This window comes from Sinocyclocheilus anshuiensis, unplaced genomic scaffold (genome assembly GCF_001515605.1).
Source record: "Sinocyclocheilus anshuiensis isolate Anshui unplaced genomic scaffold, SAMN03320099.WGS_v1.1 scaffold751, whole genome shotgun sequence".
In the NCBI taxonomy this organism is placed as follows: Eukaryota; Metazoa; Chordata; class Actinopteri; order Cypriniformes; family Cyprinidae; genus Sinocyclocheilus; species Sinocyclocheilus anshuiensis.
Genome location: NW_015551049.1, coordinates 28531 through 43018, shown reverse-complemented (window position 1 = coordinate 43018; position 14488 = coordinate 28531). Strand labels below are relative to the sequence as shown.

The 14488-nt window shown below is 33.6% G+C and overlaps 1 protein-coding gene across 1 annotated transcript in view; it reads right to left on the bottom strand.

The window, feature by feature from the left end:
* LOC107661915 (E3 ubiquitin-protein ligase RNF123-like) overlaps positions 1 to 14488 on the bottom strand; it is a gene marked incomplete at its 5' end in the record, with an annotated part of 143018 nt that overhangs the window by 100003 nt on the left and 28527 nt on the right. Inside the window, 7 exons of the mRNA XM_016451706.1 lie at positions 2356 to 2440; positions 3200 to 3286; positions 4298 to 4386; positions 7384 to 7458; positions 7551 to 7728; positions 9213 to 9320; positions 9435 to 9518. Of these exons, the coding sequence (XP_016307192.1) occupies positions 2356 to 2440; positions 3200 to 3286; positions 4298 to 4386; positions 7384 to 7458; positions 7551 to 7728; positions 9213 to 9320; positions 9435 to 9518 (706 nt within the window). The remainder of the gene's footprint in view (positions 1 to 2355; positions 2441 to 3199; positions 3287 to 4297; positions 4387 to 7383; positions 7459 to 7550; positions 7729 to 9212; positions 9321 to 9434; positions 9519 to 14488) is intronic.

Here is a 14488-nt window from a genome sequence, read left to right as displayed (position 1 = left end):
ACCTGGGCTTCCATACCACCTCAGCAGTGCCACAAACTGATCACCTCCATGCCACGCCGAATTGAGGCAGTAATTAAAGCAAAAGGAGCCCCTACCAAGTATTGAGTACATGTACAGTAAATGAACATACTTTCCAGAAGGCCAACAATTCACTAAAAATGTTTTTTGAAGTCTTATGAAGTCTTATGAAGTATTCTAATTTGTCGAGATAGTGAATTGGTGGGTTTTTGTTAAATGTGAGCCAAAATCATCACAATTAAAAGAACCAAAGACTTAAACTACTTCAGTCTGTGTGCATTGAATTTATTTAATACACGAGTTTCACAATATGAGTTGAATTACTGAAATAAATTAACTTTTCCACGACATTCTAATTTATTGAGATGCACCTGTAAATAATGTCAATATCATTACATAATTGTGTAATGTCAATATTATAACAGCGTTGACGGCATTCATCAAGCTCAATCTTTCAATCCTGCTACCAACATTATTATTAGAAAATATATTATGTTCCTTTCATTTATGGAATTATAAGTATATAAATGTATCATTTAGGCTAAAACGGCCTAACATAAATATGGAACATAAAAGAAGATAATTTGAGAAACATCTCAGTATTTTTTGTTCATACAATGAAAGTCATTGGTAACCAAAACATCTTTTGTTACCAACAGTCTTCAAAATACCTTGTTAAGTCCCACAAAAGAAAGGTTTGAAATGACATAAGGGTGAGTAAATGACTGATTTTTTTTGTTGTTTTTGGGGTGAACTATCCCTTTAATATTATTATTATTATTATTTTATTATTATTTTTATGAAACTATACTGCAAATAAGAAACTAAATCTGCCAGTAGGTGGCAGTAAATGTCTTAATTTGATTCGTTCAAATGGCTGATTCATTCAGGAATGAAGTCAATTTTATGAACGGGCCTTTGAATCATTGATTCACACGATTCGTTCAAAACGCGGATTCATTCAGAAACTAAACACCGCTGTGTTGCTCGGAGATGCACTACAGTTCTGCTGTGACTTTAAAGATAATATGTTCTCTGCTAAATTGAGCAAAAATATGTAATATTGTGTTTAAAATATAACACAATATTAACTTCTTATTTATTGAACTGTTTTATAAAATCACATTTAAACTTGTGATATTCCGGACAAAATCAGCACTCGTAATATTGCTCTCGCTGCTCGTGTGATATCGTATGATATAAATATGAGACAAAACCTCACACGGGGCATTTCTGCACCAATATCTTGAAATTTAGGGCATAACTGCATTTATGGACATTTTATTTGTCATACAGTCAACTGTATGAAATGTAAGATGACGTACAAGTCTGGGGGCGGGGCCAGTGCGTTAACTGCGTTAAAATATTTGAATCGCGTTATTTTTTCATAACTAATTAATTAACGTGTTAAACTGACAGCCCTAAAATAAATACTTAAATAACGTTAAGTATTTAAAAATATATATATATTTTGCATGTTTAATGTAAATAAATAAATAAATTGTTTTAAACTGCTCACACACTATAGAATTTGGTAACAGGTTGCAAAATGGCAAACCTCAAATAAAATTTACTTCTGAGGTGGACAAACAACATTTTCTGATGTTCCAGTGTATCCTTTCCTTGCAAAATTCCTCCTACAATTATTGTTACTACAGGCTATACAAATACATCTTGACTAGTGACAAAAAATGTGGTTGGTAAATGTATATAATTGGTATATCCAGCAACAATCTAACAAACAAACAAACAAACTCTAAGATGCTGACAGCATTCAAGGAAATTTCTAAGAAAAATGCCAAGCAGAAAAACTTTTTTAATTAATAATATTACTGTTTATGAGGTGGTTATCATGATAAATGACTCTCGAGTGTCTGTGCTTTGACTGCTTATTGTAAATATAAATCTGCGTCTAGTGTATTCTGGGTTTTGATCAGTAAAGCATTATGGGACATCAATAAAAGTGAGTTTAAACTGACAGACTCAGATAGATCGTGTCAGAAAACACTTCTAAGGCCATTTTTTGTCTATTCAATGCTTTCATCATGTTCAGTGTGATGCCTTTGAATGATTTTCATTACTGATATATGCTATATACTATAATATCAATAATTTCATTACATTTTAGTCTATCAAGATCTCTAATTCTATTACAATTATTTAATCTTCACAAAACATTTAAATAATTTTAAAACATTACCAAATTATAAAACAAATATAAATTCAATGGAAAACACAGTACAGAAAAGTAAAGAAAAAGTTTTCAGAAAAAAAAAAACTTTAATGTTTAAAGATAGGCTGGAAATAAAGATGGAGGAAGATAGGACAGTTACTCACTTTGCAGGCTGGGCAGGTTTGCATCCTCCGGTTTGGTCTTCAGCAGATGAGGCAGACGTGTGTACCTGTAGCCAAAGCCACAACCCTGTCGACAGGAGGAATACAATATAAGACCACATACAGACTCTATGTGAGTGACAACCACATTCAAATTTAAGCATTTTTAAACATGACAACATGAACTAGTTGTTCAGTTTGGTCAGAAATAAATTAGTAGTAGAAGGCAATTGTCACTAACCCAAGACCACATTAACCCAAGGTTAAAAATGAGGGGTTAACAATAAAAAGTGTGAACAGAGAAGAAAAGTGGTAAACATATTTAGCTGTATTTTGTGTGTAAGGCCTAAAAGAAGTAAGGAAACAAATCACTCTTTTGTGACCAGTGATGTGTGAAATATTAAAGTTAGTCAGCTCTGTGTGAGGAGACACTTAATTTACAAACTGGATTTTTTTTTTTTATCATAAATTAAAACAACAACAGAACAACACTCCAAGAAACTCGATCAAAAAATGATCAAGAACAGACACATAATCATACTATTATGGATGAATAAACCCAATAATATTTTCTCTAAGAGAAAACAAGTCACCCCTTTTTGGCACTGAGAGCGGAATAAATGTTAAACAACTAAATGGGAGTAGCTGGTTTGTCAGGAACATTTCATAAATGTTAAATGGAAACAGCGGAGATATGCTGCATAATGGCCCTGATATAATGCACCTATTCTGAGCTGGAATCTAATGGCATAATGGGGGAGAGGAAAGGCAAAGGAGAAGATAAAAAGAAAGGAGTTGAAAGGGTGGAGAGAGAATTGTGTAAGACAGTAAAAGAAATGCAGCGTACCCTCCAAAGACGAACCAGGATCCAGTTAGTTTGAGCCCAAGGTCTCTGTTCATATGGAGCCAGTAAGTTCCTCATCATAGCCATCCAAAAAAAAAAAAAAAAAAAAAAAAAAAAAAAAAAAAAAAAAAAAAAAAAAAAAAAAAAAAAAAAAAAAAAACCTGAAACAATGCACTAAGACATCTTTCTTTGGCTCGACTAAAATATTGAACCAAAGAAATAAGACATTATACATGAAAATTAGGTTGTCTGATGCAAATTGCAGATAAAAACAGCAGGATATGTATAAAAATGAAATTCATTCTAATTGTCAAGTCAAGTCAAGTCTGCTTTATTGTCAATTCTTCCACATGTACAGCACATTGGCTGGTTTTATGAAATTTCAGGAACCAGGGTGCACAGGTTTTTCATAATTGGGCATGATGTAAGTTACCAAATTGCTATAATGAGTATTTCAAAACAAAACAAAACAAAACAAACAAACAAAAACACTAAACAAAACCATAAAAAAACTAAACAAAAAAGCTAAACTAAGCCAAACCAAAACAAATTTAAACCAACAAATACAAAACAAAACAAAAAGGCAAAACTAAACCATGAAAGACAAAAAAACTAAGCAAAAGTAAACCACCAACAACAAAGCAAAAACAAAACTATGAAAAACAAAATAAAAAACTAAATTAAACCCTAAAAAACATAACTAAACCAACAAAAACATAAAAAGCCATCAAAAACAAAAAAACTAAACTAAATCATCAACAACAAAGCAAAAACAACTTTAAAACGTAAAATACAAAAAGCAAAACTAAACCATCAAAAACATGACAAAACAAAAGTCATCAAAAATAAAACAAAACTAAATAAGCAGAAAAAAAACAACAACAACACAACAAATCCATCAAAAACAAAATAGATCTAAACCATCAAAAACATAAAACAACTGTACCCTCACAATGTATTAGAAAAGCATTCACATCAGCATTTGCAAATGTGCATAGGGTATGTTTCTGGTCTAAGGTGAGATGAAAATAAGAAACGCAGTAGCAAAAAAAACATTAATTAATCACTGCATTTTGATGCAAACGCAGGCTTAAGCACTTACTGTTCTTCTGGGATCCTCTCGACGGCATGCAGGGATTGTGGGTAACACACGTAACTGGCTAAAGCCTGCATCAGTGAATCTTTGATATCTGTGGATGAAAATAAAGTTGAAAGAAGACATTGTTCAATGCTTTTATGATTCAATTAATTCTTGATAAATGAAATCCCCACTCTGCATTTCCTGGTTTACTCTGAAATATGTTACGTAAATAAAGTGGGCTGCAAACGGTCATTCACATCATCTTTAAAAAAGGGTTTCTTTCTTGCATTTGCATGCATGATTGTTATATCTATTAGCGTTCACTTACAATTTGTTATGAAACAAGAAGCTTCAATGATTTTCTAACACCTCAGCCTCCTTTTGTTAAAAATAAAAGTGCTTGATCAAAACAAAGAAGCAAAAAAATGATAATTTAACCACTAGAATTGCCAACAAAAGAAAAGCTATTCCGATATAAAAAGCTAGTTGAAATATAAAACTAATCCATATTAAAAACAGACCGTGCAACAACTGTTGTTAAAAATGACGTATTCGGTAAAAGAGCCCACAGAAAACAAGATAAATATGCAAAAAAATCTAAATACATCAGCATAATGGAGTGCGAACATAATGAAAAGCCTGCTTATGAAATTAAATTTAAACAAATGGGTCGTGTCTAATAACATCTGTTTATTTGCATAGCACATCACTCATGACTCAGGAGTCGAGGGTATTTCATAGCCCTAACCTTAAACAGGATTAAGAAAATACTACGGCTACAACTCATCACGCAAATTACTTCATGTTGCCTGAGAGCTGAGAGAGGAAGCTTTTAATTATACCTTTACGTGAGAAATGAAGCGACGTGATGAACGGTACAAGCCAACGGCTATATTAGGTTAAAGAATTCCCATTAAAACAGCCAACGGTTTGATTATTCTACGTATTTTTGGGCCGCTTGCTTTTTTCTGAGTCTTTTCCTGCAGTTAATGGGAACAGAATATTAACAGAGGCAGGTAGGATGGATGGATGGATTGCAGGGGATGAATAGTAGGGGACGGACGGATGGAAAAATAGACTGTCGGTGGGATGGATGGATGGAAAAATAGACTGTCGGATGAAGGAAGGAAGGAAGGAAGGAAGGATGGATGGAAAAATAGACTGTCGGATGAAGGATGGATGGATGGATGGATGGATGGAAAAACAGACTGTCGAATGAAGGAAGGAAGGATGGATGGATGGATGGAAAAATATACTGTCAGTGGGAAGGAAGGAAGGAAGGAAGGATGGATGGATGGAAAAATAGACTGTCGGTAGGAAGGAAGGAAGGAAGGAAGGATGGATGGAAAAATAGACTGTCGGATGAAGGATGGATGGATGGATGGATGGATGGATGGATGGAAAAATAGACTGTCGGATGAAGGAAGGAAGGATGGATGGATGGATGGAAAAATATACTGTCAGTAGGAAGGAAGGAAGGAAGGAAGGAAGGATGGATGGATGGAAAAATAGACTGTCGGTCGGATGGATGGAAGGAAGGAATGAAGGAAGGAAGGATGGATGGATGGATGGATGGATGGATGGATGGATGGATGGATGGGAAAATAGACTGTCAGATGAAGGAAGGAAGCATGGATGGATGGCTGGATGGAAAAATAGACTGTCGGATGAAGGAAGGAAGGAAGGATGGATGGTAGGGGTGGGAATCTTTAGTCACCTCACGATCTGATCCGATTCCGATTCTGGGGGTCACGATCTGATTCCAGAACAATTCTTGATCTACTCCCCCCCCTTATTAATTAATTAGTTTACGGACTTGAGAATCTTAAAATCCTTACATTTACATATCCTTACATAAGTACTTAAGTACTTTTTAAAATAATTACAAATTGAAAAAAAAAAAATTTAAACAGTTGTATGTTAAGACTTTTAAACTAATACAACTTCAAAACATACAAGCAAGTAGCAAATAATAAAGAGGGGCATAGAAACATATTACAAACAACAAACAAAGAGTGCTTTCAGTATTTAAGATTATCTGAATGTTTTCCATTCAAGAACTGTGAGTGATTTTTTTCATCTTTACTGTTGTTTTTTACTATAACATCATAGACAGCGGGAGATCTATTAAGCTGCATTCATGCACGGATCTCTTTTGAAATATAAGAAGTAATGTGGTTTGTCCTGTCAGTTTAATCCCTTAAGACATGACCGGCTGTGTTTACATTAATTTTGAGTCATAAAACCATTTTGAGACGCAAGTGCATTAAACCACGGAGTCGCGCACAGCCACATGTGCGAGCAGTCTTCACAAACAAAGTGCGCGTCAGCATTTGAAATTGAAAGCAGCCTTCTGTTAGTGAGGTTCATATTTTAAATATATAAGTCCACTGCATTCCAAACCACATAAATGATGACTTCGTAGAGCATTTGTAAGGAAAATACCAACGGGCGAGACCGCACACTTCAAGTGTAACATCAAACTTTATTCTGATCCAGAATCGATGGAGAAAGAATCGCGATACATCGATGGATCGATTTTTTTCTCCCACCCCTAATGGATGGATGGATGGATGGATGGATGGATGGAAAAATAGACTGCCGGATGAAGGAAGGAAGGATGGATGGATGGATGGATGGACTGTCGGATGAGGATGGATGGATGGATGGATGGATGGATGGATGGATGGATGGATGGATGGATGGATGGATGGATGGATGGATGGATGGATGGATGGATGGATGGATGGATGGATGGATGGATGGATGGATGGATGGATGGATGGATGGATGGATGGATGGATGGATGGATGGATGGATGGATGGATGGATGGATGGATGGATGGATGGATGGATGGATGGATGGAAAAAATAGACTGTCGATGGAATGGATGGATGGAAGGAAGGAAGGAAGGAAAGAAGGATGGATGGATGGATGGATGGGCAGATGGCCAGACAGAAAGGTGGAAAAATGGATGGATTGACAAATACATGTAAAAATAAATAGTCTGTGGGACTGATGGATGGACAGATAGATAGGTTTATGAATTTATAGATTTATGTTTATGAATTAGTCTAAGCAAATGAAGGGCTATAGTGTTCTTACCGGTGCCAACGATGCGCGGATCAGCGAAGTGTTTGGCGAGAATGGCTGCGAGCTGAGCGAGTGTGTCCTTGTAACCTGAGAGACAAACATCACACGACACAAACAACTGCTCAAGATCAAAGTTCACATACACTAGCAGCTCTTGTGACCAGTAATAACTGAGAGACCTGGAAGCTCCTCCATGCAGTTGGAGGGGCTGAAGTAGTTTTTGAGGGCACTGTAGCTGTTCATGGCCACGTTGAGGTAGAATTCGGGCATGAATGCGAACAGGGAGCCTGTGCTGTCCGCATGCTCGATGGCGCGGATACACACCTGCAGGAGCCAGTACACATCCAGCATCTTCTCCTGCATTCAAAGACATCATTTCAATAAAAATGACATACACATGCTTCCATCTGAACTTTTGCTGAGAATCCAGAAATCGCAGGCAACGCCTCGAAATGCACTTCGGATTTTAGTTTTACACTATTAAAATTCCACCCCTCTGAATCTTGCTTCTGTATATTTAGGGACTTTTATTTACAAATGACTTCTGCTATGACTGGCTAACCTCTTTGCCTGTAAAGCATGTCTATTATAAGCTGCTGAATACCAAATAGTCATTAACCATTTCTGAAAAATTGTCAATTATTATCATTCATATTATATACAGATTTTTTTTCCCCTGATAAATAAATAAATGACCCCTTTAAAGCTGATTATTATTATTATTATTATCATTATTATTATTATCTCCGCATTTTTTTAAATTAGTAAAAAAATAAAAAATACATAAAACTAATTAATTGCTATTGTTTTAATTATTGTTTTATATTTCTGCAATTCGTGCATCTTAGTAAAGAAAATAAATAAATAAATATCATAATTCTTTTAAAATGGATTAATTTTATTATTTTACATTTCTGCAATTTTTTGCAGCTTAGCAAATAAATAAATAATGAATAATAAATAATGGCTAATCATTATTATTTTATATTTCTGCAAAAAGCAATGTGTTCAGCCTAATCAATCCATAAATAAACAAATAAATATGAATACAAATATGTATAAATAAATATTATTTTATATTTCTAAATACATCTAACACTGATTAATTGATATTGTTTTAATTATTGTTTTATATGTCTGCAATTTATGCAGCTTCGAAAGTAAATAAATAAATAAATATGACCCTTTTAAAATTGATTCATTTAATATATTGTTTTATATTTCTGTAAATTTTGCAGCTTGATAAATAATAAATAAATAAACATTACCTCTTTAGAAAATACTAATAATAAATTATCAAATTACCAATCAATAAACAAATATGTATAAAAATATTTAGAAATAAATAGTATCTTTACCTTTATATTTCTACAAATTCTGCAGCTTATTACTAAATAAATAAATAAATATTGTTTTATATTTCTGCAATTTTTGCAGCTTAGTAAATAAAATAAATATCATATTACCCTTTTAAAATGTAATAATTTTATTGATTTATATTTATGCAATTTTTGCAGCTTAATGATTGAACGAATGGTTATCATACAACCCCCATTTAAGTTGCAGAGAGTTCTGTGATGAATGCATTGCCATTTACTGCAAGTTTACATACTACTTCCTGTTCCTAAATGCCCTTTTGAAAAGCCATTTCAAGGCTGAATTTAAATGTCTGAAGTTTATGGGGCACATCGTAAATGCAAAGCCCTAAAAGTCTTCAGACCACCACACATTGGGCTCAACGTAAAATTATATCCCTTGCTGCAGATACAAAAATGACAATGCTTGAAATCAGTGAGACAGTTGGTTCACCCTATGTTTTTGGCCAGCGTCTTCAACAGTACCTTGGAGTAGATGGTGGCATTGATCCAGGCCAGCCTACGACTCAGGTGGTTCAGCTTTTCAGCAAACACTTTTTGGGTCTTCTGCAACTCTTCTAAAATATCCGGCCTCTGACAAAAAAAATAAATCATATGAATACTAATTAAATACAGAGCTTAATTGTGTTCTTAATTAAGACTTTATGAATATAAATGCAACTTAACACTTCAATACAGTGATCTTACTCTGCTCGGGCATCGGGCGATCTTCTCGTCCGTGTCTTTTAGGGCGACGGCGTACTCGTGAACATCATCCGATACAACCACCATCTGCAGAAAACGTGCAAACAGAAATACGAAGACAGCATCAGACTCTGTGTTTCACTGTGAGCATGTACAAAAATTGCCCTTGTTCTCGAGCGGCAACATAATCGCTAGCCATTCTGCTGGAGTTCAAAATAGCCACCAATTTCGGAAGTAAGGGAAAATTATCACCACAGTAACCTTGTCCTGTGAGCAGAGACATGGTTTCAGTACTGAAGAGAGCACAAGCCCTCCTGATACAGCCGAACAGGTTGCTTTACCACCAGAAACATACAAAATTATGTTATAATGAATGATTTGCCCCATTTCAGTTTTAACCATTATTGTAGTGGAAATAATCTCCAATACTCAAGGGGGCAATAGAGTTCCGTTCAAATGTTCACTTCGAATGTTTAATGTCTCACTTTTTAAACAAGATTTTCTACAAAACGTATGTAGCTAACAACAGTTTACATAAAACAGAAAATGCTCATTAGCGCCCCTTGTGGCAAGAATGTGAAGAATGCACATAGCTGTATTGGATTATGAACTGCATCTTTTTTTTTCTGAAATTGAGCTTTTGTAGCTAGAATCGTGTGTGTTTATGTTTCTTTCAGTGCTATTTTAGAAATATTTTTATACTATTGTAGTATTTAATGTTTTGAATTCACTTTTATATTTTAAATGTTTATTTTAATGTTAGTAATTTTAGTAACATTAGTATTAGAGATTCCTATTTCTGCAAGCAAGCAAGCAAATAAATAAATAAATATCACCTCTTTAAAACGGATTCATCTTTGATTTATCGCAAGAATGCACATAGCTGTATTGGATTATGAACTGCATCTTTTTTTCTGAAATTGAGCTTGTGTAGCTAGAAGCATGTGATTTGATTTTATTTTTCTTTCAGCGCTATTTTAGAAATATTTATATATGAAAGTGACTTGGATTATGAGTCCGACTCTCTAACCATTAGGCCACGACTTCCATATTATTGTAGTATTTATTAACGTTTTGAAATTTTTACTTTAATGTTACTAATTTTATGTTTGTCATTTTTATTAGTTTTTTTATTTTTCTATTTAGCTTTCATTCATTTTTTTTAAGTTTTAGTTTTAGCAACTTAAGTAGTTCAACTTCATTAAAATAATTATTTTTATTTGATTGTCTAGGTTGCATTTCTAGTTTTTCATTTAATTTTTAGATTTCTGAATTTTTAATTCTGCCGAATTAGTTCACCGCTCAGGTTTCACTTTCACGTGTTGTGATGCTCTGCGTATTATCCGCTCTATATTCTAGGACTAAACATTATTTGGATAATTGGTAAAAAAAAAAAAAAAAAAAACTAAATCTCTTAATAGCCCTATTGTTAGACCTGAAAAAAACTAAAAAGCAATTTATTTCATTTGTAGGCCTGTCGTTATTTTTTATTTGTGCTATCATTATTAATTTCTTTATTTGTTCTTATTTTATTACTGACTGCTTACTTGTCATTTTTTATTAAATTCAAAGTTTGAAATCAAGCTCTCTCGTGCTACTGCAACCAAAGGGTGCCGCGACTAAAAAAAGGTTGGGAAACACTGTGCTAAACAATAGCACTCCTTGTGGAAATGCTGCGAATGCAACATGCGTTTGTGTTATGAATTGAGCTTGAAGATTTTAAGTTCACAAAATTGTAGAATATGTTTCGCACTTTGGATGAAGAAAATAAATCAGTATGCAGCTCATTTCTATTTGAGAAACCGCTTTAGGCCGTTCCCAAAATACAAGTATTGGATTATATTGCGATTATGGTCATGCAGTTCTCTCAAACTCAGAGGACATACAAAAAAATACATTACAGCTTGATGAAATGACGAGGTGTGGTGGTGACACTTCACGCTGTGGCTGAATTCTTCTGCATATCAATAATAAAGACAAGTCTCCTGACGCCACTGTGCCAAGCCAATTAACAAAGCCTTTATGAAGTCCACGTAAGTCAAATCAGAAGGTTTTGCTTGACGGACTACAGCGGATTTCTCATCAGGATCCAACAGCGCTGGAGAGAAATCACAGCGTGAACTGAGCCACTTTCAATTCGCTTCCAAAGCCACGGTTCGTCATCGAAGGATCACATCAATATCAACAATTGCTTCCTCTTACCATGCCATCCATTTCAATTTTAATTAAATTTGACTTGTAGAGGACTTTTCACAACTGGATATTGTTCTAAAAGAGAAACAAAGAAAAGTGTCTCACAAACCCCACTGGTGCAGTGATTCGCATCAGCAGTGGCATTGAGAAACCTTGGGATTAAGTGCTTCTAAAAACTGAAGTGCAAAGCAATGCAGATTTTTTTCTTCTTCTTGCTGCTGCAGCCTAGCAGTTAAAGATTTTGGCTGGTGACCATAAGGTTGCAGGTTCAAATCCCACAAGGGGTGAGAATGATACTTAACCTGAGGTTACTCCTGGGACACTGACCATGCAAATCGCTTTGGATGAAAAAGATTTGCTAAATGACTAATTAACAGGGTCAAGAATGAACACTCGGACAAGGGCCAGATGAGAAAAAAATCTTAGTTTTGACAAAGAAATAAATTGGTGTTACTCACCAGTTGACTGGTAGCATTTTTAGGAACTGAAACATTATGCATTATTAAATTGTAAAAATAACAGTCAGACCCTCACTGTTGTGTGTGAGATTAAAATTATGTGAATTAAAGCATATATTAAAAATGCAACCATCTGTCAACCAATGCAACAATGTGTTACAATTCACTCATGTGTGGAAATTAATTACCTAGGAGTCATTGTATTTCTCCAGAACTGCATGTGACAATATATAGGTATAATATACAGTACTATGCATTAAATAGAAATTGATAATGTTTTTTTCATGCTTTGCTTAGGTTTTTTTTATGCTTTGTTCTATTTTTATTCTTTGTTCTGTTTTGTTTTTTAGAGCCAAGACGATGCACCGTTTCCATAGTTACGTAACACTTTTCTTTTGATGAATGACAGCTTGTTAGATAAATTACTCACAGCTCACAATCTGACAGTCAGTTCTCAGCCATTTCAATAATGCATTTGATTGGTTCTTCACAATCATTTTCTAAAACAAAAGCGCCAGCAGGATTAATTAAAACCTTATGAATAAAACAAAGGACTCCAGATGACGATGTTTAAGGAAAAGTTCACCTAAAAATGAAAAATCGTGTCATCATTTACAGTACTCTCAGTGGAGAGATTGAGACATACAATAAAATGAGATGTCAAGCTCCAAAAAAATGATTTAAAAAGCACCATAAATGCAGCCAGTGCATATGACTCATGCACTATTTTTCCAAGTCTTCAGAAGTTATACTATAGGTTTATGTGAAAAAAATACAATATTTTAGTCATTTCTCACAGGAAATCTTTCCTCTACAATAACACTCGAATCCCACTGTGTATAATACATGGCTGCTTTTGAATGGCCATCAATGGAGAAAGATGTTCTTCTGGACCAGACAAAACTTGATCAGAACAAGAGGAGATGATGACAGGACTTTCATTTTTGGATGAACTAAACTGCAACAGAAAGCAAAAAAAAGACTAGATATGCATAGGAATTCAGCAATGAGAGGCAGAGAAAAAGCAAGAATCTCTTTACTACACAGAGCAATCACTCTCCGTGATTGAAACCCCTTTTCTTCAAGCGCAAGGACACACACGGGGAGACAAAGGTTGATGTGCTGTAGAACTCTGCCGAGCGAAGCACTCTACAAAGAGCATGAATTATATAGACTTCACGACCATTGAGTGCGGCACAGTTTTTCTGTTTGACTCCTTTCTCCTTGCTGTTGAGAGAGTGAAACATTAAAATGGCTGCTGGCAGGACAGAGTCTGTGTTTTACCCAGCAGTGACTCACTGTTGAAAGCAACGACACGTCAACAAACAGCGTTTATCAGTGGAGTGGGTCGGTCGAGATGAGCTGGCACACGAGACCCTCTCTAAATCAAAGAGGAGCTTTTTTAGCAAAATCCATGCAAGTGAACTTGAAGGAGCTCAAGAGCAAAATGAAGAATTAGGACTCAACTTTTGTGTCGCTTACAAAGAAATATCCAATTGATTTAACTTTCAAATCAAAAGGAAAAAAAAAAAAAAAAAAAAAAAATATGGCAGTTTAGGTTTTACATAACTTTAACTCATCAAAATGTAACTAATTTTTAAGCCGATAAAAAAAAAAAAAAAAAAAAAATTATATATATATATATAAAATTATTTTATACTTGACTTTATTATAATATATACATTCAATTGTTTATTTAAATGTGCAATTATTTAATTTACATATTAGATTGGGTACAGCTAACAAAATACAATATAACATTGTATACTAAAATAAAATGAAGATAATACTGTAAAAGTACATTTTACTTAAATTTTGGCCAGAAAATAACACTTCAAAACGCTTGAAAATGTTATATTCTTATATATTGCATAAACAAATACAATACACACAAACACACACACATATATATGTATATAAGTACAAAAGTAGTGGAAATGTTATCATTAAAAATGAGTATTTATTTTATTACGTATTATTTATTTATTTTTTCATTTTATTTTATTTATTTATTTTTTTGCCAAAACACGATTTATAGGTGTAATATTCATGACATTAAATAAATGTGTTTGACAAAAATTGTTTTGTTTTGAACAACAAGTTATTTTAAAATATGTGTCAGATAACTACTATACACTGATTAGTTTTGCTTTTATATCTGCTATTTGCTATTATTATTAATCAATTAATTGATTAATAATAATAATAATAATAATAATAATAATGCAACAATAATAATATTATTAATAATAATAATAATAATAATGCTGTGGATCTAATAATAAATTACATTCAAGTATTGGTCTATTTCTGGCATTAAGCCAGAGTTAGATTTTAAAAATTCTAAAATAATGTAATAATCTTATATATTGCATTAATAAATACCTTTTTTTTTTTTTTTTTTTT